A 24,969-nucleotide genomic window follows, 5' to 3' on the forward strand; every position below is an offset into this window, starting at 1 on the left:
GTGGGTGTCAATGGATTGTGATTATAAAACTGGGTGTCTCTTAACTGGCTACTCGTGTTTAGTAACTCAACATAAATTTTGGCCATCGGTAGCTCATGTGTGCATTTTCTTACAATTATTTATGAATTATTATTAATTATTGCTATGTTAAATTAGCTAACATCGACGTAAAATGATGTGTGCCATTGCCAGCCTCGCATAAAGGACCAATCACGTACCGTCTTCGCTGTCGTTCATGTCGCGCGTTCCCAGTCGGCTGCCGGCAAGCCTCCGGGCCTCCGCCAGTGTGCCGGCAGCTCCCGGACTCTGCAGTAGTTTGCTCCTTTGCATGGCAACGCTGTAGTCGGGCGGTTTGAGGTGGGGAGGCCTCCCGGGCGGCCCCGCCGCCACCGCCACCGCCACGGCGCCACTGCTTCCATCTTTGACGTCACCCAGAGCCAGACCCTGGTAGCCTGGAGGGGTGGGAGGGGGAGCTCGGTAACGCTCGTCCTTGGCGGGGGAGGTGATGCAGTACACTGGATGGAGGCGATGGAGGAAGAACAAAAAGACCAACAAAAAAAGCAACAGGGAAGGGAGTGAAGGGGGGAAGAAATTAAATGGTGGTGACGACTGGGAAAACACCATGAAGCAAAACATGACGAGAAGCAGTGAGATGAAGGATGGCAGCTCACATGTAAACATCACTACAACGAGCTCTACCTCATTAAAACTAAGAGCTAATATTTAGTCAGTGATGCTCACACAAAAGCTCATTTTTAAAAGCAGCTAACCTCTGAAGATTCCTCGATTGTTCAATTAGCATTTTTAGCACGAACGGTGTGGCTCAAATGTAGCATCCACAAACACACACTTGGACTTTGTTGCCACTTCCGCTAAGATTCAGTTCGCAGTTCGAACAGAATTTTGCTAAAACGAGGGACCAAAGTTTAGTGACTTTGCTAATTTAGTAATGCACACATTAACAATATTTTTTTCATCGTGTTAAAACCATCTTTAGTATTAACTAAACACATTTTTTTTTTTTTTTTTTACATCGGGTGCTAACGGACGCTAAACTTGCTAAAGCTTCCCACAAGGACGAGCTAAGGCTCAGTTTGCATCTTTCGGACTTTCATCCAACTGAGTCCTCACCTATGAGCCCCTTCTCTGTGCTGGATGTCACGGTTTTGTAGGAAGGGTCTGTGCTCTGCCCTCCCTCGTCATTGGTCGGCGAGGCCGACGAGCCGGAGCCAGGCAGCGCCTGCGGCTGCTCAGCGGTGTTCCTCCGCTTCACCGTGCCGTAATTCCCCTCATAAGTATCCGACAAGGAGCCGGACGACGCCCAGCTCTGCCGCGACTGCTTGGCCAGCTCCGAGTCGCGGGAGGCATCCGCCTCAGCGATGGTGGTGCCGGCCAGCCGGTGAGCAAGCGCCAGCGGGTGCCCATGTACGCCGTGGTCCCACGGGCGGCAGGAGGACGTCGGCAAGCTCTGGAAGGAGTCGTGGGAGTTGGAGGAGCATGACGTCCAGCTCCCGCGCCCGCTGTCGGCCACCGAGTCAAGGGAGGCCAGGTCGGGGGTCAGTTCCTCCGTGGAGATGGACGACGTGAAGGCAGAGCCTCGTGTGGCATAGCCCCGAGATGAAAACGCCGCCGCCGCCGCAGAAGAAGAAGGAGGAGAGCTGCGTCAGAGGGAGGAGACAGAGAGGAATTATTGAGGACAACTTCATGGACTGGCCTCCAGTAATTGCACAACAAGTGGACTCACCTGGTGCTGGGCTGGCTGTAGTCCACATTTAAGTGCGTGGCCGCTGCGCTCTCGGGCGTCGGCACGCCGGCCGGCACGTTGGGCGCCGCAGTGGCCGACGCGACCGACGTCCTGGCGCCAATGCTGTTACATCGCTCTTCCAGACCCGGCGCGGGCACCGAGTCCACGGAGCAAATGCTGGAGCGAGACGAGATCTCGCTATGACTGGAGTCGGACAGGTTGTCCGTTTTGCCCGGAGGAATCGGCGCGTAACCTGCACAGCGGAAACCGAGTTGATTTTCCGTTCGGCACAGGGTGGTTGGGTCAGGTTTAGGCCGGCCTACCTATGCCGTAGCTGCGCAGGCTGACAGTGCTCGCTTTGGTGCTGGCGTCGCTAGTCAATGACGACGACGAGCCCGACAGGTTCATTTGGCCGGAGCAGGTCTGGGCTTTGGCCGAGGGGCCTTTGCGCGGCGAGCCCTGCGGCGACACGGTGGGACTGGAGTGCAGGGACGAGATGGTGGACACGGCGTCGTCCGAGGGCCTCTTGGCGCTCCACTCGTCCGCCGAGCTGGCGGGGGGCTTCTTCACCACCTGAGGGGAGCTAAAGTCTGAAACGAAGGAAAGCACCGTGGTCTGAGTTTTTGGTTCCGTACTGTGGGTGATCCAGATACTCACTTGGCGGGCCCACATCCTTGGCGGTGCTCTTCTTGCGGAGTGGATTGAGCGGCACCTGCACCTGAAGCACCTGCGACACCCGATTCTGTGTTTTACCCGACGGCAGCGCCGCCCGCAGCGACACGGGCGACATATCCGATTTGGTGGACCGCCGGTCGCTCAGGTTCTTTGAAACTACAAGATGCAAAAAACGATGTCAGTTGTAGTTTCCTCGAAATGACCAGCTGTGTTCTGTCATTTTTTTTTGTGCACTCACTGGTGGTGTAGGCGGGCTCGCACTGCATGGACATGATCTGGTGCTTGTCCTCGTCCGTTTCCACCGCCAGGTTGGACAGGTACTGCTTGACCTTGCGCGCCATCTGCGCGTCTTCGTAAAGCTTCTTGGCGTTGAGCAGCGAGCTGCGACGCACGCGCTTCTTGTGCCCGCCGCCTTGCACGTCCAACATGTTGGAGTTGGTGCTGCCCTGACTCAGGGACCTGCGGATCATTTTACAATTGTTGGTTATTCTCGTATGTGACACCTACGCCCTATTTTAGCCAATTCAAATAAGTCTAAAAAAGAAAATGATAATAATCATTAGAATTTAAAGTCAAAATGTAAACAAAATGAATCATGAAATCGACATATTTTATATTTACTGTGTATGCAAACTAACATTTTGCAATCACATTAAAACAGAAGCATGCATATAAAAATTCAAGACTACACATCAACCTTATTATCTAATTATTTCAAATACAATCACTTTCAACTTTTTAACAATTGAAATTGTGATAAAAATGATTCGAAAACAATATCATATTTATGAGTAAAAATAGCATCAATATACAAATCAATTGCTCGGTAATCTGGTCCACAAAATGCTGCATATACCCCACATGAAAGCTCAACAAAACGTCGATATTAATTTCCCAGTAGCACAACAAGTCCATGCAGCTAGCCGCGTCATGCTGTAGACGTCAGGAGGGTTAGGGCGTTGGTGACCATTGGATACGGGGAATATTATGGGATGCAGAGTCCACGTGGTCGCTTCCAACGGCTCGTTTATGAGCCTGTTAGCTACTATGGGACTCGGACGCGTAACGGATGGCTCAACGGTGATGGATGGACGCCGTGAATGGATCATGTTAATGACGCACAAGCACAGGCAAACGTACACTCAAGTCAGTGGGTCGCATGCTTTTTTTAAATTTTTTTTTTTAGGGGATGCCGATGCAACAAAATGACGCCTGAGGTGAGGGTGGGACAAAAACTTACCCTAAACTCTTCCACCTCTTCTTCCTGCAAGCGAGAGGCGTGGAGATTGAAGCGTGAGGACAAAAGTTGTTGTCGTTTTTTTTTTTTTCCGGAGGTTTTGGGTAATGAAATGGAGGTGAAAAAAAAACAAATGTGGTGGGATGTAACCACAGAACAGGAGTGGGCAAACTTTGGTGCTCATTGGTTATTTACGAAAAATAAATCCACCAATTATTCAATTTCATAAATTCATAAAAATAAAAAATAAACACAATAGTATAGATAAATTAATTTAAAAATGTTTTTACACGTAACTGTAGTGGGAGGAATAGGAAATGAAAGGATGATTTTAATCTAACAAAAACTGGCTAAATGAATGAATAAAACATTATTATCAGACTCTTGATAATGTAATTAATTTGCCCACACCTGCCACAAACTGCATGGACAAAAATATCGGGACACCACAAGTGATCAAACGGTGCAAGCGTCCCAATACTTTTGTCCACTTGGGCATCCACTCTTGTAGTACACCAAGAGGGCCTGCAGGGGGCAGTGGCGCTCCTCCATTGCAGACCCCCGCATGCTGACATTGTGTCGGAGGGAGTGGATGATGCTGTGACAAATACCGAGCATTAAAAAAAAAATGCACCCACACTGCGACACGAAAGGACTACAAAGATGGCTGACCGTTGTCTGAACATCAGGGCGGGGTCCATGTTGGCCGACGTCATCCGGACCACGTGTCGGATCTCCTTGGCGATCATCCGCAGCTTCTCGAAATTCACCAGGCCGTCCACCATTGAGTCGTTGCCTGAGGGACACACAGACGTGCAATGTAGTATCGATTTCTTTTGGGTTTTGTTGGGGGGGTTAAATCCTAGATATTTTTTTTGGATTGATTATAGATTAGTTTTTCATTCATACTGTATGTTGGTTATCACAATTTATCTAGTTGCATGATACTATGGTTTGCAAAATATCAATTCCTTCATCAACTGAAGTGAAGCAGAGGTGGTTTTGGGATGACTCAGAGTGAACTGTAACGCGATGAAAGAAGGAAGCCTTTAGCGGAAGTTAAGCCGCTTGAGTGAGCACCAAATGAAAACGAAGAGGAAGTCTAACAGGCACAACGGCACTTCAAACCAAGCACTTTCTTATTTGTTTGAGCAAACAAGCGCACCTTCGTGCAGGAAGGTGAGGTCCTTCTTGACCACGGGGAAGAGCGGGATGACGGGCGGCTGCATGCTCTGGCCGCTCAGGACGTTGCGGTACTTGGCCATGTTGCGTGACGGGTCGAAGACGTCCTGCAGGTCCACGAAGAGTTTGTCGTACTTGCTGGGCAGCTTCTCCCACGAGCTGCGCAGGCGAGCCACCGGGGCCAAGTTCAGTCCGCTAAGTGGGGCAGAAATTCAGAATTCAGTGCAACTTGGACTCAATTACAAATATGACGCATGATGCAACACATAAATACGTCGAGACGTCAATACTCTATGGAACTCCATCTCTCTTGTTAAAGTCTAATTTCGGATTGGGACAAATATCCATAAATCCATCCGCCGATTGCTACCTGATGATGGCGAACATGGAGTTGAAGTTCTTGCACTCTTGACAGTGCAGGGCAATCTTGACAAAATGCTTGACGGTCTTCATCCTCTTGAGGGCGTTGGGCTCCTTGAGGATCTCGGTGGCCACCCAGAAGGTCTCCTGGTTGATGACCTCCTCGAAGCGCTTCAGGTGGCCGCCGCCCGCCGCCGAGTCCAACTTGAACAGGTCGTCCACGTACTCGGTGGACTCGACGTTTCTGAAAAGCTCAAAGTCCCGCATGGAGAGCTGGGCGGCCACCTCCATGGTGCTGAGCTGCAGCAGCGAGATGTGACTCTCGCGCAGCAGGTCCTGGGCGTCCTCGTCGGAACATAATGTCTCCGTCTCCATGTTGTTCTTCAGGTAATACCTTCACACGACACAAACGCACACAGGTTATTAACCTTTTTTTAAGCTCTGCTATTTATAGCGCAAGCGATCATCTAAGGCAGGGGTGGGCAAACGTTTGGATTGGCGGGCCACAACGGGTTCTAAAATTTGACAGAGGGGCCATGACCAGGAGCAGATGAATGGAGTGTTTTGGTCACCTCACCTCATCGGAGAACAACAATATACATGTCTTTGGAAAACCACAGCATTTAGAAAATTTTGAAAAAAAAAACATGAACAAGGTTTATTCATTTCATTTTTTTCAAATTCGGCGGGCCGGATTAAAACGATTAACGGGCCGCGTGTGGCCCCCGGGCCGTAGTTTGCCCACACCTGATCTAAGGGCTTTCGACATATACAAAGTGATTCAATGAAATATCGATAAAATAATCTGGACTGTCATAGCCCGTTTAGATTCAGTTTATTTGCTTCAAAAAAAAAAAAAAGTGCAACCTTTAAGAAAGAGAAAAGAATGTGACTCCACCACAGAAAAAGCGGTGAAGCAGAAAAGTGTCTGTCACTGGGACTGAGGCCAAGATGTGTGTGTGATTGTGCGTCAAGTTACACTTTGTTACACCGCCGAGTGTTGTGGCGGCTAACAAGACGTCGGGCTGTCTGCCTGACGGCGCCCCGACTGGACCTGCTGCCACTCACCAGCCAAGTCGCAAGAGACGGCAAACTACGCCAGCACTTGGTGTGCCATCTTTTTTTTTTTTTTTTTGAGTATACCTCCCCACCTCCTCTAAAAGGCCATTTCCAGGAATGCTCCAGTCAAAAGCGAGCCTTTGAAAAGCGGTCCGCACAGTCTTACCTGCCGTTCAGCTGAATGCGGTCGGCAAGCTTGGAGAGCTGGTCAGGCAAGCGGCGCTGCTTGATGACGCCCTCGGGGCTGACGGACACCTCGCACAGCGAGTAGTTCTCGGCGGCCGGCGTCAGTCCGAACTCGTTGACGGCGTGCGCCACCACGTCCTTGGCGGTGGTGTCCTTGCTGATGATGATGTAGCAGCTCTGCTGGTCGGCCTTAAACACCCGGATCACCTGGTCCGGAATGTCTGGTAGAAGTTGCGAGAGCGACTTTAGAGGACCTGCGGCCAATCGTGGGTGACTTGATTTCTTTTAGGGTTTGAGCATGCGGTGTGAAGGACATTTTAAGCGGCCATTTTGTGGGAAGCATGGTGGAGAATTTGTATGACTCGTCATTGAGTTTTATTTGATTTATTGATTTCAATTCAGCCCCCTAAGCTCGCTTCACTTAGCTGTAGCGTCAAAAATAGGTTCTCAAGGAGCCATTTTGGTTTAAGTGGCCATTTTCCAGGGGCTTTCCGAGATTAACTTTGGAGTGCGATTTCGCCACAAAAGTCTTCCCTCCGCAATATAGAAAGCTGAGCCCCGGAAACCAGTTTCGCCTAGCTACAAGATATATAATAAGTATATCATGAGTAGACACACAAAGTCTGTCATCTCAGATTCATTTTTTGCTCATTTCCGTGGGTCCAATAAAGACAAATCCGTCTTTAGTGTTTTTCTCCCGTGAATTTGACTCTCGTATACAGGTGAGCTCCACAAGGTCGGAGCTTAACCAAACGTCTTGTTCACTTCAGACGGACACAAAAAAAAAAAAGAAAGCAATCTCAAGGACTGTTGCGGTTTTCAGACGGATGCGCATGCAAAACACGTCACATGTGTCAGAACAAAGTCAAGCATCCATACTCACAGTACAGTCCGAGTGCTGGACCAGCAAAATGACAGAAAGGATGACAAGGAGAAGAAAACAACATGAGAGGAAAGAATAAAGGCCGTGGGGAATGGAGAAACTCTGTTCATGTGCACGCCGTGCATGGCGGTGGTCTCCTACCTGCCGGGTTGGAGAAGTCCAGAACGCTGGTGGCGGGCTGGAGGAGGTCCGGGCTGCTTGACGACAGGCTGCCGGGGATGGGCATGATGGCCACGCTGTGCCGACACTGTTTGGTGCCCACGATGCTGTCGTCCTGCGACTGACCCATGCCGCCGTCGCTGAGTGGGGGGGGGCGACAAGCGTGATGAGCAAAAAAGTGGAAAGCAGATTTGCTGGACGCAATCATTTGCGATTGAAACGTCGACGATTTCCATGGTAATGACTGGAGAGGTTCCGTCACATGCAAATGTTGCAAACGGGTGCCACACTGAACTGAACTCCAAAACGTTTGACACTTGAAATGGCGGATGGAAATAAATTATGAAATCAACAATTCATTTAAGAGTAAATATTTGACTATGAATGCGTTTGGAAAAGAAAAAACCTTAAAAATACGTATGAACCTGAACTGCTGCTCGTTGGCCATTTTGTACGATCTCGGCCAACTTGAACTCAATTCAAAAGGTACTTCCTCTTTCATTTCTCCTGCAGCCCATTTAGGCAGGTCGCTGACAATCTTGTAGCGGCCTTCACGACGACGCATGGCCTCGGCCATCTTGGGCCTGATTGAACTCAAAAGTATCCTCTGGTCGAGAGATAATAAAAGGAAAATCTCTCCTAAGGACTGTAAGTAATGCTCTCGATTTCCACGCAATCCCGATTCGGTCTTCCTTACGACAGTTTGGGAGCTTCAGAAGAAAGTGGGGAAATTTGTCATGACATTGATTTAAAAAAATAAGCGTTTTAGATGTAAATACTGCGCCCCTCTGATGTGTCATTCAAACAGCCTAGTGTTGCGTTTACCATCAAGCGGCAGGGAATTGAACTGGTTGCGTGTGTGCGTGTGTGCGTGCACTGAACAAGAAGTCTTACCCAAATAGGCCCCTGAAGCAGCAAAGCAAGGGGAAAAGAAAGACAAAATTTCAAATGAAATTGAAATGGAACAGAAAAGAGAGGAGCAGCAACGCTAAATCGAGCAGGAGTGGCAAAGTGTGCACCGAGAGGACACGCAAATGCTAAACAATGATGTGAGTTCATTGAGGAAGTGTGTCTCTCACAGCGACTGTTTGACCTCACAATGGAAAAGTCACGCCGAGTCAGCAAATTGCAGAAGGAATGTTGATTAAAGCTTTCCGAAAGTGGACATACGATTGCGTGCCGGCCCACCTGAAAAGTGTGAAATGAAATGCGCTGCTGTGCCTATTTCTGAAAATGCATCTGTAAGCAATCGATGATCCACTAAGCGACAAAGTGTAATTAGGCGGGTCAGTGACGAACTTTTCTCATTAGCGGCCACGTTAGCCTAGCGTGGCCTACCTGAAGGGCTTGGGCGGCAGGATGCTGAAGCGCGTCTTCTCCAGCATCTTGCGAATCTTGTTGCGGCCGCCCGACACCGTGTTGGCCTTCATCTTGCGCGTGGCCTTGCGGTCGGTGGCGAACTCCATGTCGCCGGGCAGATCCGGGATGGAGAAGCGGTTGCCCTTCTTCTCCTGGATCTTGGGAATGTGCGGCCCGCCGTTCTTCTTCTCGTGGACGATCCGGCTCAGGAGCTCTTTAAAGACTGCAAGGAGTTGTTGGAATCCACAATTAATTTGATCTACGAGATGCGAGTTTGCTCACGCAACGAAGCAAACTCGTGAGTCGAGGTTCGTTCCGGGATGGTTGACCCACCGAATATGTTGGTCTTGACCGTGAGGGACAAGTGCGTGTTGTTCCTCAGGATGTCCACAGCTTTGGAGAAAGAGATGTTCTCAAAGTTCTGCCCGTTGATCTCCATGATCTGAAATGGAAATGGCACGTTTCAGCGGCGCGTCAACCGCACGAAAAAGCTTTGCCGGCGCTTCACGGCTCACCTGATCCCCACGTTTGAGTCCCGCCTCGGCCGCCTTGCCGCCGTCTTCCACCGACTCGACGAAGATGCCGAAGCCGCGCTCGCTGCCGCCCTGCACGCTGAAATAGAGCGGAGACTCTCGCGATGCCTTTTGTAACGTGATCTGCCGCCACTTGGCCTTGGCGGCGCACGCGATGTTGAGCAGCCGCAGGTGACCTTTCATTTTCTGTCGGGGGGGAAAAGAAAAAATGCTAATTTTAAGACGTGTGCGAAAGCGTCAAGAGAACACGCTAAGATGCGCGGTCCTACCGTGGCTTCCAAGAGCTTCTCAAAGTCCTCCAGGAAGCGCGTCATGGCCGTGTCACCCTCAAAGTCGTTGAAGTGGTTGTTGACCCACAGCAGCACGATACGTGTCACCTGAGCCGTCAAAGACAATGCGGGTTTCAACTCTACTCTATTCATTTGAAATAAATCCCTTAAAAATTGCTGGACGCAAAATCATTTTATTTTTTTTTTTGCTAATACAAAAAAAAAATTACTCTTCTTTCACGCGATTTCCCTTTCCCGCATTTTTCTGTAATCGTTGACTTCCAAAATGGATGAAACTGACTTTTTCCATTAAAATTCTACAGAGAATGCCAACATGGAAATATTAGCGAATATGTTCAGAATCCTAAAAGTCATGGTCGTGCTTTCACTGTGCTTGTTTGCAGCCTAAAACTTGACTCCTATTGACAGAAATGTGCACTAATCCCGTGTCGCCCGTCAACAATAATGGCCGCCCAGCTCAAGGACCGCTGAGCCTGCTGAACGTGCGTATCGATCGAAAACACGTGAATTCCACACAAAGCGCGTGGAGTAAAAAAAAAAAAAAAACGCATGGAGAGTGCTGACAGAGTACGGAAACAAAAGCGCGCGATGGATAAATGCATAAAGTATTATTTGTTTTGTATCGTGCCTTGTCTGTTGCCGGTCCTTCCCTATGGAACGAGCTTCCATTAAATGTTCGGCAAGCCTCGCCACCTCTCTGTCCACTTTTAAAATTCGTTTGAAGACTCATTTTTATTCTTTAGCCTTCGACTCAACGTGAGACCGTCGTTGTTCTGCTATTCTTCAGGTATCTATTATGTATATATACGTTTTAGTTTGTGTTTCTGATTTCCCTCTCATTTATGTTGCACCGTACGGAAAGCGCTTTGTTGCACTTGACATTTGCACAAGGGCAACACGCAGAATTCAAACAAAGCAGTTGACACACACGCACACTGACCGTGTCTCGGAGCGTGTCCATCTGGAACCAGTCCAGCAGCTTCTTGCCCACCTCCATGGGACTGGACACGAAGGTGCGGTAGGTGAGCAGGAAGTCCTCGATGTAGGTGGGGTCCACCACCGAGGGCTCCTCCACCAGGTGCATGATCAGACGCTCGGGAGTCCCCTGAGGGAGGGGTCACAGGAGAGTGCATTAACAATATGGCAAGTGGCTAAAAAAGTAGATGGCAACATGTCGAGAATTAATTAAATAAATTAAGAAAACGATTATTAAGTCAGTCAAGAAGAAATTGCACACCATCTGCTTTTTATTACTTTGGTAATTCTTACTATTATTCCTTTTTTTTTTTTGCATTGCTTATCTTATAATTTTGTTAAATAAAAATATTTGTGAATGTTTGAAGTTATTTCATATATCCAAATTATTTTTAATTGTGTTACGTTTTAATTTAAATACTTTTTTTGTCCTTTACTTTTACTCGTGTTTTTTTTAGTTAGTTCACATGTTAAACAGATTTTGATTGACAGATCTGCATTCATTGTAAATGGAGCCAAAATCTAAATTTATTTTGTAACCATAAATTGAGGCTACGAAGGGGGGGGGGGGAGTTACACATTAGACTAAAAGGAATCTTCTGGAAGGAAACGATTCTTTTTTAGCGAGGAAGCGAAAGTAGCAAAGCACATCCTCTCTTCTCGTCGTCCGACACAAAAAGCCCAAAAGAGGAGTGGGGAAAAAAAAAAAATCCAAAACACTCGCGAATCGACTGGTCTACACCGCATGTGTTTTGGGATCGTTGAGGCACATTACGCGATCGATACCCGACTGCCTCTGGAGAGTCTGAGAAGAAGAAAAGAAAAAAAAACGGCAAAAGATCAAAAGAAGCCTTGGTGGACAAGAGGAGTGCTAATCGTGCACACGCTTCCTCTAAATGAGCAACAAAGAGCGCTGAGCCGACGCCTTGACGTTCCAGCAAGCAACTGCAATAACCTGAGAGACGCTAATTAGCCGCTCGGGGCGAACGGTCTTGGACTCTTCTGGTGTCGCGGTCCAGGGTTGCGATCATCAGTGGCCGAAGTGAACTCGGAAGGCAAGTGGCAGCTTTCACATGTTTTCATGTAGTCCCGAAACGGTCGTGCTAAGTTGAGCAGGCTATTGCTTAGAAAAAAACTTCTTACCTTGATGACGATGTGCCCCTTGCGGGTGCCGCTTCGGTCCAACTCGCGGTGCTCCTTCACCATGACAATCTCCCCCTCCTCCTCCACCTTGTGCGTGTTCTTCTCCACGTGGTTGAGGATGCGCCAGTAGTCCTCCTGGGCGATGCACACCAACTGCAGGCGAGAGCACGGGCGGCTGAAACGGCGATTGGGCGCGAAACGTGTCGCGCATAGTGACCCATGCGGCGTGGGACTTTCGACAACGCCGCATGAGAAATAAGCCAGCTTCCCTTTCTACTAAACGCAAACTCGCCGACTTCCTCAAGATCTGACGAGAGGAAGTGACGTCCAGTGGGGCGCACGTGATGTGGATGGGACTTGAAATGAGCACGGAGTGACGATTCCAAACGAACAGCGTTGTCGCTCGTACCTGGCAGTCGTCCCCTTTGGTGCGCACCTCGCCATTCATGTACTGCTTTTCCAGTGAGGGCGAGATGCCGAAACTGTTGCCCATGCACAGCGTCTCCGCCCGGCCCTCGGGACGACCGATCTCCACCGCCCCGTTCAGGATGACGTACCACAGGTCCAGCTTCGGTTAAACACGGATGACATCATTGTCCACGCACGGCGGTGAGCCGAATTTAATAGATTTTTTTCTGACCTCCTGCTTGTCGTGCAGAATGACGGTGCCCGCCTGCTCGACCACCTCGAACACCATCACGCCGCACAGCTCCCGGCGCACCGACATGGTCATGTTGGCGAAGGCTGGCAGCTGGTGCATAAACTCCAGCAGTTGCTCTGCGGACACAACAGGAAATAGGCGACATTAAAAATGGAAAGATTTGAGTGGTATCAAGCATTAAATGGGACGCAAATACGGTAGATGCAAAATATTTGAGTGCCATAGCGCATTAAAAATTAATAAAAATTTGAATTGTATAGAACATTAAATATAATTAGACATTCTAAGTAACGGAGACGGAATTAAATCTAAATATGCGACATTTCTGTTGTCTTAAATATTTTATTATTATATCATCATATAATAGGTGTATAGAGCGTTTATATGCTATAATTGATCTATAATTTTTGGGGCAATTAGTGACTGACCGATGTCGTCGTCGTTGCGGTCGACCGGGTCCTTCTCCAGACACTCGCGCACCAGGTCTCGTCCCAGCAGCGCGTCCGAGGCTCTCTCCAGGTCCTCGTCCTCCTCTTCCTCCTCCTCGCTGTCCACGGGAGCCTCGGGAAGGCCGGACAGGTCCACATCGCCCGGTTCGCTCTCCGTGGCCTGGGTGAGGACAATTTCCAGGTGAATAAAAATGGCCTTGTCCTTTTTCTGTTATTTTGCATCAACGATTTTGTAAAACGGTTTTTGATTGGGATTGAATTCTGCCTAGCAACAAGACAGCAAGTTTCTGCTCCGTTGACGCAGTGGAGACACCAAAGGAAAGGCAATCAAACGGCTATCAAAATCTCCCTGGTGGAGGTAATAATCGCCATTATGAGGCCATTAACGCCATTTACGTCCCTCGACGGGGCGGCATCTCATTAGCTCGGAAGTTAACGCAAAGCTAAAACTGAAAAATATTCATTGGATTCAATTTTTCAATGTTTTACGGGTTATTGATTTGGATTCGCCGTGACAATGGCAACGCTCAGGAGACGCTGGTGGAATCTCTGCGTGTCGCACGAAGCTTCGAGAGGCGTGGACTCGGCTTGCAGAAGATCAGGTTTATTTTCTGCGTCAGACCTTTGCGCCGCCGCAGGAAGTAGCGAGTGACAAGCCGCCAATGCCGCAGCGACAGAGATAATTAGCCTGATGAGGGCAAGGAGAGCTAAGCGGAGCCCACGTCCGATCAATAAAAAGAATTCAATGTGATGTTACATTAGGGTTGTAGAGCACGTCCCACCTGGTAGATGTCCGACAGGCTGCTGCTGCCCGAGTCGCTGGCGATGCTGCAGCCCGATTGGCTGGCGGGCACGTGCATCACCTGCTGGTGGGCGTGGTCTGTCAAGTGCATTTTATTGAGGTCGGCAGGAAGCTGCGCAGACACACAGGATGCAAAGAAGCAGGCGGCATGAGACGATGAGCAAGTTTTAGAGATTACGTTTTGGTTTTTTTTAAACGCACCACGAACACAACACAAGAACCATAATCAGAACAACGTGCACACACTTTTTCTCGCAGCGAGCTAACACATTTCACGGTCGCCAGTGAGACCTTGTGCACCGCATTCTGCTTGACGCAATCTCTCCTCTTCCCTCATTTGTGCGAGAGTCTGCACTGAGTCACAACAAGAGCTGTTCCTAATGTTGTGTCCCTCGTGGGCCGCAAAATAAGGTGGTGAAAATATCAATGTCAGTCACACAGCACTGCTGCTCCTTAAAGGGCTGGTAGCGCACTGCACACACACACACACACACCCCCCCCCCACACACACACACACACACACAAGAGTGGAGTGACATTCTTGGCTAAATGCAGTGGTGGACAAAGTATGGCCCGCGGGCCGCAAAAGGAACCCCTCCGTTCTTCTGATTTGCATTTACATGATCAAGAGTCCGATAATATTTTTTGCATTCATTTATTTACTTTAATACAATTGGTGAGCTAAAATAGCTATTGCATACTTTTCTAATCCATTCATCTATTTCAATAATTTTAATTGTAAAATGAAAAAAAAAACAAGAACAAGAAAACTAAATATGGATAAGAAACAATACAATATAAATGAGAATTATTTGATTGAAATCATTTTAAATTAACTCCTAAAATAGTGTACATGTGTAGATCTGATTGATGATTTATAAACAACAAAATGTAAAAAGAAATGACACAATTTTACTTTTATTTTATTTTGTTGGAAAATGTGTTCCTTATATTTCAATTAAATACATTTCAATTTCTGAATGTGCACGGATTATTATTTGATTGCTCCATTCGATTCATTTGCCATGCACCTACCCTCATCTCCGAGCGACCCGGCCCATCTGTCCGTTTTTCAAAACCGAATAAGCATAAAAGTTTGCTCTGGCTTCAGTCCCTGAACGGAAGTCTTACCAATTTGGATGGTGCCGGCGGCGGCAAAGTGAGCGACGCCGTCCTCCGGCGACACCGCGCCAACCCGCACCAAGCGTCCTCCATCCGAACGCCGCCCAAACGCACGCGACGCCCAACAACAAGCCGAGGTGGAGCAGGGCGGGGAAACCACTGTGCCGACATCAAATATTAAACACGTGGTTTTCCCCGCCGACCCCCCACTTTCTTCCAGTGCTCCCCTCTAATTGTTGCGCCGGACTTAAGCGTTTGTCACGTTAATAAAGGATCATAAAGTCGTTCATTTCGCAAAGTCGAGTTTGCATCTTTTGGAGCGCTAACAGGAACGCTGCCAACATTGTTGGACAAAGCGAGTCTACAAAATTAGCAGTTTTGATGGCATCCTTTGAATCGACCAACGGTCACACAAACAATCATTAAAAAAAATGAATTCAACTCAGTAAATCGATGCAAAAAATACATTTACATTTATAAAATGTGAAAATAGTTTTGTCCCACACGAGATCTCCACCAGATTCCAACAGATTGTACCTTTGGCTAAATCCAAAATAAATAAAACAAAAAGCCATGATTTAGGTTCGGGATGTTTTTGAAAATGGAAGCCCATCCTCTTCCGCCCATTTCACACCCCTTACTTAAATCCGCTTTAATCCCCGCGCACACAAGCACACTTTCTTTCTCCCCTGGGAGCGAGTTGGCGGGTGGCTGTGTGGGGGCGGGGCTCTCCCATTCTCCTCATGCATTAAGGATGAGAGTCGCGAGATGAAATATAAATGTGTCAGCTTCCTTCAGATGTACAATTACATTAAGTCAACACGGAGGATGGACGGGACGGGGGAGGCGGAATGCGTCACCGTCGACGCTCACGTATGTTTGTTGCAGGTTTGTTTCTGTCCATCGTAATAAATGACAAGATTCCTCCAAAAGACGACATTCGCTCGGAGCACGTTCGCTGGCGAGGTTGAAGGGATTTGTTACCGTCGATTTTACAAGTATTCGTTTCACCCAAATGTTTTCATTCAAGCCAGACTTTAGGGATTATGTTACAGGTCCTGTTTCGGTATTCCCAAATTCCCAAATCCAGCATGAGGTGCCAACACAGCTGAGTCAATACCGGCACGCTGACAGACCGTCGGGTCGCTGGCCATGACCACACTTGGCCTGTAGGGGTCAGCGCAAGAGAGAAGAGAATGAACGCGCTCTTGACGTCGGGGCTCAGCAAACACTCAAATCAAAGCCGTGTCTTGAATCAAAATTGTGTCGACTTGGAAATTTCTCCGCGAGACTTCCATCGCCGGAACGCTTCATCGCCTCGCCAGTCTCCGGCGGTCAGTTATTTGAATTCCTCGGCAGTTTACGTTCAGTCGGACTTTCCTCCCCATTCTTGGCATTTTCACCCCCCCCCCCCCCGAGAACTTGAATTATGGATGAAGTCTGCCGCCACTGACGTGCAATGTTGCATCAACGCCGGCGCAAAAGCGTAGCAAGACGGCGTGCGGCGTCCGAGCGCCTGCGTCCGAGGCTTGATGATTTTCAAGACGGAGGATGAGAGATAGGCGGGAATTTTGCGGCACGTATTAATCCGCAAAGGAGGAAGTGGAGTGAAGTCAAAGCAGCAAGAAACGAAGATAAAAACATCCCAAAGAATCCAATTTCCGACCGCAGTCCGAAGCTGCCTCGTATATCTCTGTGGGCTTCTTCGGGAAGTCATGAAAAGGCAGCGTGGGAAAAGATGAACTTTCCGACGGCGCCTTTATGAATGCATGTAAAGTATCGGCGGAAACGTCAACAAGATGGACTGCTTTGAGCCACAACCGGATGCGTTCATTTGTATCATAAAGCATAAACTGGGCTCCGGATTCAGCTGGAAAAACTTTAGGATCATATCTGCCTGTGTTTGGGATTATTATTACACAAGAGTATCGCTCAGCCGCTCAATTATTTTAGCAATACATGAATGAAATATATCTGGGCAAGCGACCAAAGATGATATTAAAAAGCGTATGAACAGGCACAACATGCTAAAGTTTTATGTCCGGTCGTCAAACGTCGCCGGCAGGCTTCATGCCACACAAGCAATTTCTGCAAGTTTGGATTGAGACAAAATCTGAAGAACAAATTTGCTTTTGAAGGACACTTGGAAATGGACAAAATGACCCTGAAATGGCCGCTTCAAAACAAAGTGGCAGACTTCCTGTGTCTTGAAATCACGGTGAATATTCCTCAACCGCTCAGTTATTTGTGCAATACTGGCTCAGAAATTTTTTGGAACGCAACCAACGACAATACTAAAACTTAGGAAAAGGCGCCCCTTGCAAACATTATTACGGTTTCATGTTTTATTGCCAATCGTTCAACTTTGCCCGCACGCTCCGGCGACACGCCACAACGGAAAGTCAACATTTCCGCCGTTTTGCGCGCTCCGTTTGTCTGGCATGGAGTACGTATTGAGATTTTTTTTTCAACGCCATATTTTGTGGGCGAAGCGTCCGATGGGGGTACGAGGGCCCATTTCTTGCTGCTTTAATTAACGTGTTTTGGCATGTCTGGTAAAGAAGGTCATCGGGGAGCGCAATTTTCAGATTATAAAGCGCAGACCCAATGAACAGGCTGATTATTTATTTATTTTTTTTGTGCCTTTTCAGCATTCCGCCACCACCTTTTTCCTCATCCCCTAAAATCAGCTGCTTTTTTGCACAGGAGTACAAAATGTGTCAGAAAGATAAATGGGATTTGGGATTGAATTCATCAGGAGGAAAAAAAATGGATGCCATGTTTTGTACTCACCGGACTGGATTAGTAAATTGACAAGCGGATAAATACCCGTTATTGCAAATGGGCGTGTAAATCCCTAAAGTAGGCGCGGATCACCATCAGAATGAAAACCTTCATCTGTGGAAAGGGTGGGACGCCAAAGTGACTTTGAGTTGGCAGCCATTTGGGGAATGTCTATTTTTTTTTTACTCCTTCTTTGAGCCCGTGAGAAAGGTGGGCAAGCCTGGTACCAAACTGGCTCTGAACAGATGCTTCCTGCTCCACGCAGCGAGGCTGGCAGCGACAACGCAAAGAGCTCAGGGGCCAACTTGGGAGGGGGGGGGGGGGGCTATTTTTGTTCAAAATGTTTCCCAAAAACTCAGCCCAGTCCGGGCGGACAATAAATCAATAAGATGGCTCGGTCGAATAGGAAATTAACTTTTGCGCATGGAGCACTTTTTGGAGTTAATCACACGTTTGTCGACGACGCGGAAGGAAGTCAATTTAACGAGCGGATAAGAGCACCGTGTTCTTATCGACAATGTACAGAGATGTTCTTTTGTTGTTATTGAACTGCTTTGGATGTGAATGCTGAAGAGTTCTCATCGAGTCTCGATTGACCGATTCATCGAATCATCTTTGTTCACAAGTGCATCGCCAAGTTCAAAGTCAATTCAGATTCAGGAGGAATCTAATCCAACCCAGATTATGAAGCGGCGTGTCCTTTTTCCTTTTTGTCACGTCGGCAAATTCAACGTCACTTGGACAAGCACAAGTTTGAGAAGCAGACAAATTAAGAGGAAATTAAGCCTTCCAGTTCAACCTCGGATTGTCCATCTCATATTCATGAACGGCCTTGAAAGCGATCCACTGAAGACTCTCGCTTGCTTTCGGGTTGCACGTGCAGCAGTGCCGAATCGATACCAAGGAGATAATGGGACGATGTGAAATTGAGGCGGTCGGGGAGGGGAGGTGTAGGAAGCGTCGGGGGTGTCATCATCAAGTGTCAAGGTCAGAGTGGGGGGGCACGTTAAGGTCACGTCGACAAAAGTCACAGGGGGGCGTGATTTATGAGTACACATATTGGAAGTCTGCTTCCATTATCGCCACGCTATTTGATTTTAGTGTTCTTTGAGGGCCTTTTTTCCTGCTGTTATAGTCTACTTGCATCAGGGCCCAAAGGAAGGCATTAGGTGGGGAGAAGAAAAAAAAGCTTTTTCCGGGTATTAAGACGTTTTCGGCGCAAATTTAAGACCAAAAAGGCATTTTTAAATGTGGATTTAATTCTTATGTGTCACTGCTACCTACCGGAATTCAGTGGAACACTTTGGCCCACGACAAATCTTTTTTTTTTTACGGAGTCTGACAGAGTTTTTTGTGTTTTTGTTTGCGGTGTGAAAGAATAATAAAACAGTCGTAATTGATGACTTGTAGAAGGCGATCTGGACACTGCCGGCTGCAACGTGACCCGTATTGATCCTTTTCGCCACAACTTCCTGCGCATTTGAGCTTCCAGACATCCCCGCGGCAGGTCTGAAAAGCCCGAACTCGCCCCCTCACTTGGGGCGGGGGATGGGGAGGTGGCGGCAAGGGGACATCCCTCTAATGATGGTCTTAACTGCCCCCCCACCCCCCAAGCGGTGCCACCGCCTCCCTCAAGCTTATATTTCATGGCCCAAAGGCCGCATTCGTTGCCATGGCGTCAGTCCATCAATCAGGATATGGAGGCCGACTCGTGGCCATGACATCATCTGGCAAAGATCGCCCTCTTGTGGCTCCCCCCTTAAAATAAATAAATAAATATGGTGCAATTATCAGGCCGCTCTGTTGATGATTCAAAGGACTGCTCGGCTCTCTCGGAGAGCAAACGAAATAACAACAACATGTATGAACAGCAAATTATTCACATATGGCTCCTTTGTTACCTAGTCATAAAAATGAGAACCAGGGTAAGTAAGGGTTCTAGTCCAAACTTGGTTGATCTATTCTTTGATTCAACATTTTTTTTTTCAACTTGTTGAACACTGTTTTGATATCAGGAAAAAATTAAAATTGGGAGACAACTCAGAGTTGTACTGCAAACTGGACTTTGAGAAGAAGGTCCGGAGACGTTTTGATCCTGTCTTCCAACTTGAATATTTCAGTGACAATGCCCACGTGGCAGTCCGTCCATCACGCCGACACGCCCGCCCTGGCACCGAATCCATCAACCTGTCTAAGCTTGGCTCATTAGCAGCCGGCGAGGCCTTTTTGCTATTCATCGCGGCTCAGACACAACACCCATCAAACGCTGCTCATCGAGCGGCCGCCTCCGAACTAGTTTACCGTAGCGACAGGAAATTTGTTGGGAATTGCTTGTGGGCGGAGCTTGATGACTTGCCATTAAAAAAAAATAAAATAAATAACAAAGCATAAAATGACTCCAGGTCAGCGAATGAATCCTTATCATTTCCACTCTTAGCTTAGCAGTACATGTGAGAAATAGGTGATAATTGGCGCAGAGAAAAGGTAGCTGGTGCGAAGATTTTGGTGATGCTCGGTAAGACATGAAGCACCCGAGAAGTGAGGATAACACCCGAAGGAACGATAGAGTTCGCATGGAGAGGCACTAATGTCGTGTGCATCCTGTTTACGTCAGGACTTGGTTTGTATTCTTCATCTTGGCACACGTCATCGAGCGCTGCGGTTGCAGTCAATATTCCAAAATGCATGATTGCATCTGACTTGAAAGAATGAGAGTGCTGAGCGTTCCCCTCCAAGCGGCTCAACGGCAAAACAAGACGTGAAACAATTGATGGGGGATGAGCATGAAAGCATTTGCACTTGTCATGCACGGGAGATCGTTGTGTGAGGGGAAATGATTTTCAAAATGACTGTCAGGAGCTTCACAAGTCTTCAGTTGCCAAAAGCAAATGTTTTACAGTTGTTATCGGCGCCATAATCAATTGTAAAGTTGACTTATGTTTCATATTTTATGGCTGAGTAAGCAAACTCGGCCATTTGCATACAATCATGAAAACTTTTAAAAAAAAAGCCAAATGATAAACTTCCTACTCATGCTAGCTTATGTGAGGAAAACTTAACTAACCTTTTGTCAATTGATTTTCCCCCCAAACATTTTACTGCACACAAGTTGGTATCAAAGCACTACATTTGTCGAAATAAAACTCCTTAACACACGTCCACATAGCCCGTTAACACCAAGATGCAGATGCCGAGGGTTGCGGAAAAACACTACTTTTCTCTAAATGAAACACTTCAACAAAGCTGCTCGGCACCACGATGTCACAGGAATACTCCAAAGTACAACATTTTACTGCAAAGGCCGGGAGCACAAAACGAGCAGGTTTCCGCTTATAGTGGGAAAAAAAAGAATTAAAAAGAAAAAAATGATTAGATGATTTGGCAAATGCAGAATCTCAAATATGAAGGGGGGTTCACTTCATCTCAATAAAAGGGAAAACCACACACACACACGCACAGACACACACTCGGTCAGAGAGTCAATGGGCATTACGACATGGCTTACTTTGGAGGACCACGGCTGCAAGCAGTTGGCATAGCAACGGACCAGGAAAGCCATCTCGCCGACCGAGGGAAGGAGGAGGAGGGAAGTTCCCCCTCTCCCAAAGATGGTGAAAAAAAAGCAGGAAAGCAGAAAATCCCTCTCAAAAAAAAAAAAAAAAAAACACAAGACGGGATTGTGAGCCCACAAAAATCCTCCGAAGATGATTTGGAAATTCAAGCAGAAAAAGCACAAGTAATCCCAGTGGAGAAGAGACTTTTTACCCAATGTTTCGTCCAAGTTCTGCCCTTTTTTTCCTTTTTTCTTTCGCAATTTTCCACGCGGATCAAAGTGCCCCTTCCTCGCCGTCAAACTCGCGCCGCAACTCTGCGAGCCTGCCGGCGAGTCTCCATGGCCGGCTGCCGCTCCCCCCAAAGACTCGCCCCCCCCCTGCAACGCTGGCTTAAAGCAAGTCCCCGCCGCCTTTCATGCCGGCATTCCTATGCTTTTTTTTTTTTTTTTTTTATTCTGGGGGTGCGGCGGGGTCTTTGAGACGCAAGCCGAGCCAGGTTAGGATGCTGTGCTGCCGCGCGTCGGGGTCGCTAATGACCTAGCGGTGGAGGGAAGGAGGAGAGGGAATCCAGCTGAAAAAGAATGACATCACCTGTATTGCGAGCGAGCGAGCCATGGAGAGAGAGAGAGAGAGAGAGAGGTAGGGAGGGGGGAACTGCATTAGATGGATTGGCTGCTCAGGAAAAAATAAAAGGGAGCATCTTTATTGATCGGCAACATAAAGCTATCGAGTCTATTGAGGCACCGCACCTCGCCACCCCCACGGAAAACCACTCCCCCCTTTTTATCATAAATTACAAAGAAGGAAAAAAAAAAAAAAAACCACGGGGGGGTGGTTGTCTCACCCGCACACAGCTCCCGTTCCTGCCTTCTTGTTTGGACGGACGGATGCTGGCACAAAACAGGAGGATGATGAAATTGGGCTTCCCCCCTCCTTGAAAGCAATTCTTACAAAACATGCTGCTCTTGTCGTTAGCGTTAGCATTAGCATTTCGTCAGACATTTTGCAGCAAGCGCAGTGTGACGAAATGGGCTCAGTCACACAACTTTGGTGTTAACATTGCTTTAGTGTTCACATGAGTCCAAACGAGCCGCCGTGAGTGTCATGGGCTAACGCCAGTTTATGAGAAAACGTGTTTGTTCACGCACACAGTAAAGAGAAGCATGTCGCTATGTTGTTAGATTTATTTATTTTTGCATTAACAAGAGTTCAGTCGTTAGCTTCAACTATTTTTCTACGTAACAAGCTTCGTGTTAGCATTGTTTTTAGCATTAGCAAAAGTCCAAACAGGAGAAGAAAGTTATTCATCGGTAATCTAAGCATGTCACGATGTTGTTAGCATGTTTTTAGCCAGCAGCTAACATTAGCATCAAGCTTTCATCAGGTATGTGCCGGGCTTGTTTGGAGAATCGTGACACACATCAAATTATGTAAATAACTGCCTTTAAAATGTTATTTTGTTTTTGCACTTTGAAGAATTTTTTTTTTTTTAAATCTGCCAATTAATGAGATTCATAGCAGCATGCATATCAGAAAGGTGGAAACTGGTCAACTGATGAGGTCTAGTTATGATTTTTAATTATGATTAAAAACTCTATTCAATTGAGAAACTGTATTTTTTTTTTAACGCTGAATCGATCCAATTTCGGGCAGGACGGAATTGGATGTGTGGCAGACGCAAAAAGGTCTGGAACATTCTGCAAGGATACCATTATGCAGCCCTCGTTTTTTCTTCTCCAGCATCCGTGCATCTCAATTTGTACTCCCTCCGCCCCTCGCCAGCGCCAGGGTATGACATCATCTTTTTAGCGGGCGACCAATGGGAGGCGAGCACATGGAGGCCTGCCTTCGGAGGAGCCAGTGTACACAAGAGAGGCCGAGCAAAGGAGGGATGGAAATAGATGAAGGGGGGGGATGAACTGTGACGGGGAGAGGGGGAGTTTAAAAAATAGATCAGACTTAAAAAAAAAAAAGAAGAGACACAAAAGGGAGAGGAGGAATTACGATTTAAATATGCCACTCAAAAAAAAAAATAGGTAAACATTTATATTAGCTAATCCGATTCTAACGCACCGACTGAATTCACTAAACTATGTTGACCAATGAACGCCATCAAAATTTATAGCGTGCTTGAACCAGCGAAGCACATTACCCGTTGAGAATTGAGAATTTCCAGAAGGTGACGAGAAACCTTGTCGGATCTGGACTCAGAATTGCGACTGGTGTGAAGGAGCCTCACAGTCATGCGCTAACGTGCGATGTGGAAACAGCTGACTGCTTTTAATTAGCTTGATAGGACTGATTGACACGCACGCGCGCGCGCGCACACACAACGTGCGCCCAAGAGCATGTGAGGAGTTGGGTGTCGCCACCAGACATGACAACCACGCGGGTTCAACGCTTTTAAAAGGCGTCCGTGTCTTTTCGTCGAGCCATTTTCAATTTCATTGTTATGCGCTTTTGTCATGTGACACGCAAGCACTCAAGAGTTCCAGGAAGCGTTTCCTGTTGCGAGGTGCAGCCGGCGCCCGCAAAACGTGTCGCCTTCGCCTCCGCTGTCCTATTTTGGTGTTCGCAGCACCAAAGTACTTTTACAAAAGCGATCGTCGTTTTCAGCGTTTTTTTGTTTGTTTTGTTTTTTTTTGCTGCTTTCTAAACATTTTTTGTGATGAAATAGAGTCTAATTTTTCATTTGGTAGTCTCTGTTATCATAATACACAATATTTTGTGAGCTTTGAAAGATGCTCTAAATTGGCTGGCACCCAATCAGTTTTCTTAAAAAAAAAAAAAAGAAATTTACAGCAGGGATTGTTTGTAAATCTTTGACTTTGTAACGTTCATTCACAGCACGATGGGATTTTTGGCCTTTGAATTGAAAATAGGTTCATTCGTCAGCGTTAAGTCATACATTTTGCCCTCAGATGGCAAATGAGGGCATCTGAAAGCATTTGTTCCACCAGCAGCAGTGAGAAAACAAAGCACATCAAGACGCCATTGGACGTGGCGCGTTTGTAGCGTGCGGAGCGCAGGGCAGGAATTCCTGCCATTTAAAAAGCAGGCCCTTCCCTTCCTGCAGCTCGCGACAAAAACAAAAAATGTATCCCTGGCTCACACTCGCCATAAAGCAGCTTTTAAACGGGAAGACGGAGGATTAGCCACCAGAGAAGAGGGAAGATGGAGAGCGAGTTCACCAAGGTTGTCATCTCAGTGGCGCTGATGTAATCCCTAAAATTAGCAGCAGCAACCCGGTGTACTGTACAGGCGAAAGACACTCGGTCGGGCAGGCGGAAACGCAGCAACATGCATTTGTAATGCCACCTAAGTGCTCGGAGGAAAGGGCGCGTCGCGTGCTTCAGTTTATTGCAAACGTCATCTCGCATTGGAGGTCAAGCGAGCTGATATCGACGGGAAGCGTCCAGGATCACGCTTTGAACCCACCCCCACCCTGACTCAAACCCCATCGAGACCTTTTGTCGCCGCCGCTGCCCTCACCTTGGAGAGCTCAACCAGATTCTCGATTGCCGTTTTCCATCTCGGTCACCTTGCTTAGGGCTTGGACTCGCTCACATTTCACAGATTTTATTTCATTTTTCTTCATAGCTTCTCTTAGCCTGCTCCCTTTTCCATCATCTCGGTGTTTGCACTAAGGAGTCTCAACGTGGTGCCCTGCTCTCCGATTCTCCTGCGGGTCCTTCTCCGAGGTCCTTCAGGGGCTCGGCTGGCTAAGACCAAAGCTGAGTGACAGAATAGACTGGCCCTCAAGTTGCTAAAATCAAGTCTGAGACGACCGGGATATTGTATTTTATGATAAT

General features: G+C 47.5%; 1 protein-coding gene across 8 annotated transcripts in view; it reads right to left on the reverse strand.

The window, feature by feature from the left end:
* rapgef6 (Rap guanine nucleotide exchange factor (GEF) 6) overlaps positions 1-24,969 on the reverse strand; it is a 44,758-nt gene that overhangs the window by 2,025 nt on the left and 17,764 nt on the right. For 2 of the 8 annotated variants that reach the window (XM_088279305.1, XM_088279311.1), the window contains 24 exons: positions 13,678-13,809; positions 12,875-13,055; positions 12,426-12,562; positions 12,195-12,353; positions 11,786-11,938; positions 10,608-10,772; positions 9,647-9,754; positions 9,360-9,563; positions 9,178-9,286; positions 8,824-9,067; positions 8,380-8,391; positions 7,468-7,625; positions 7,327-7,341; positions 6,424-6,664; positions 5,209-5,592; positions 4,822-5,033; positions 4,329-4,452; positions 3,660-3,683; positions 2,658-2,878; positions 2,402-2,575; positions 2,068-2,334; positions 1,745-1,997; positions 1,132-1,658; positions 219-515 (listed from right to left, as the gene is read on the reverse strand). In XM_088279305.1, the coding sequence (XP_088135431.1) occupies positions 219-515; positions 1,132-1,658; positions 1,745-1,997; positions 2,068-2,334; positions 2,402-2,575; positions 2,658-2,878; positions 3,660-3,683; positions 4,329-4,452; positions 4,822-5,033; positions 5,209-5,592; positions 6,424-6,664; positions 7,327-7,341; positions 7,468-7,625; positions 8,380-8,391; positions 8,824-9,067; positions 9,178-9,286; positions 9,360-9,563; positions 9,647-9,754; positions 10,608-10,772; positions 11,786-11,938; positions 12,195-12,353; positions 12,426-12,562; positions 12,875-13,055; positions 13,678-13,809 (4,501 nt within the window). Of the gene's footprint in view, positions 1-218; positions 610-1,131; positions 1,659-1,744; positions 1,998-2,067; positions 2,335-2,401; positions 2,576-2,657; positions 2,879-3,659; positions 3,684-4,328; positions 4,453-4,821; positions 5,034-5,208; positions 5,593-6,423; positions 6,665-7,326; positions 7,342-7,467; positions 7,626-8,379; positions 8,392-8,823; positions 9,068-9,177; positions 9,287-9,359; positions 9,564-9,646; positions 9,755-10,607; positions 10,773-11,785; positions 11,939-12,194; positions 12,354-12,425; positions 12,563-12,874; positions 13,056-13,677; positions 13,810-21,108; positions 21,512-24,969 lie in introns of those variants that run through there. The other 6 variants (XM_088279312.1, XM_088279309.1, XM_088279310.1 and 3 more) reach the window with 6 other exon arrangements.

This window comes from Idiotropiscis lumnitzeri, chromosome 17 (assembly GCF_059441095.1).
Source record: "Idiotropiscis lumnitzeri isolate Australia: NSW breed Sydney's pygmy pipehorse chromosome 17, RoL_Ilum_1.0, whole genome shotgun sequence".
NCBI classification, from domain to species: domain Eukaryota; kingdom Metazoa; phylum Chordata; class Actinopteri; order Syngnathiformes; family Syngnathidae; genus Idiotropiscis; species Idiotropiscis lumnitzeri.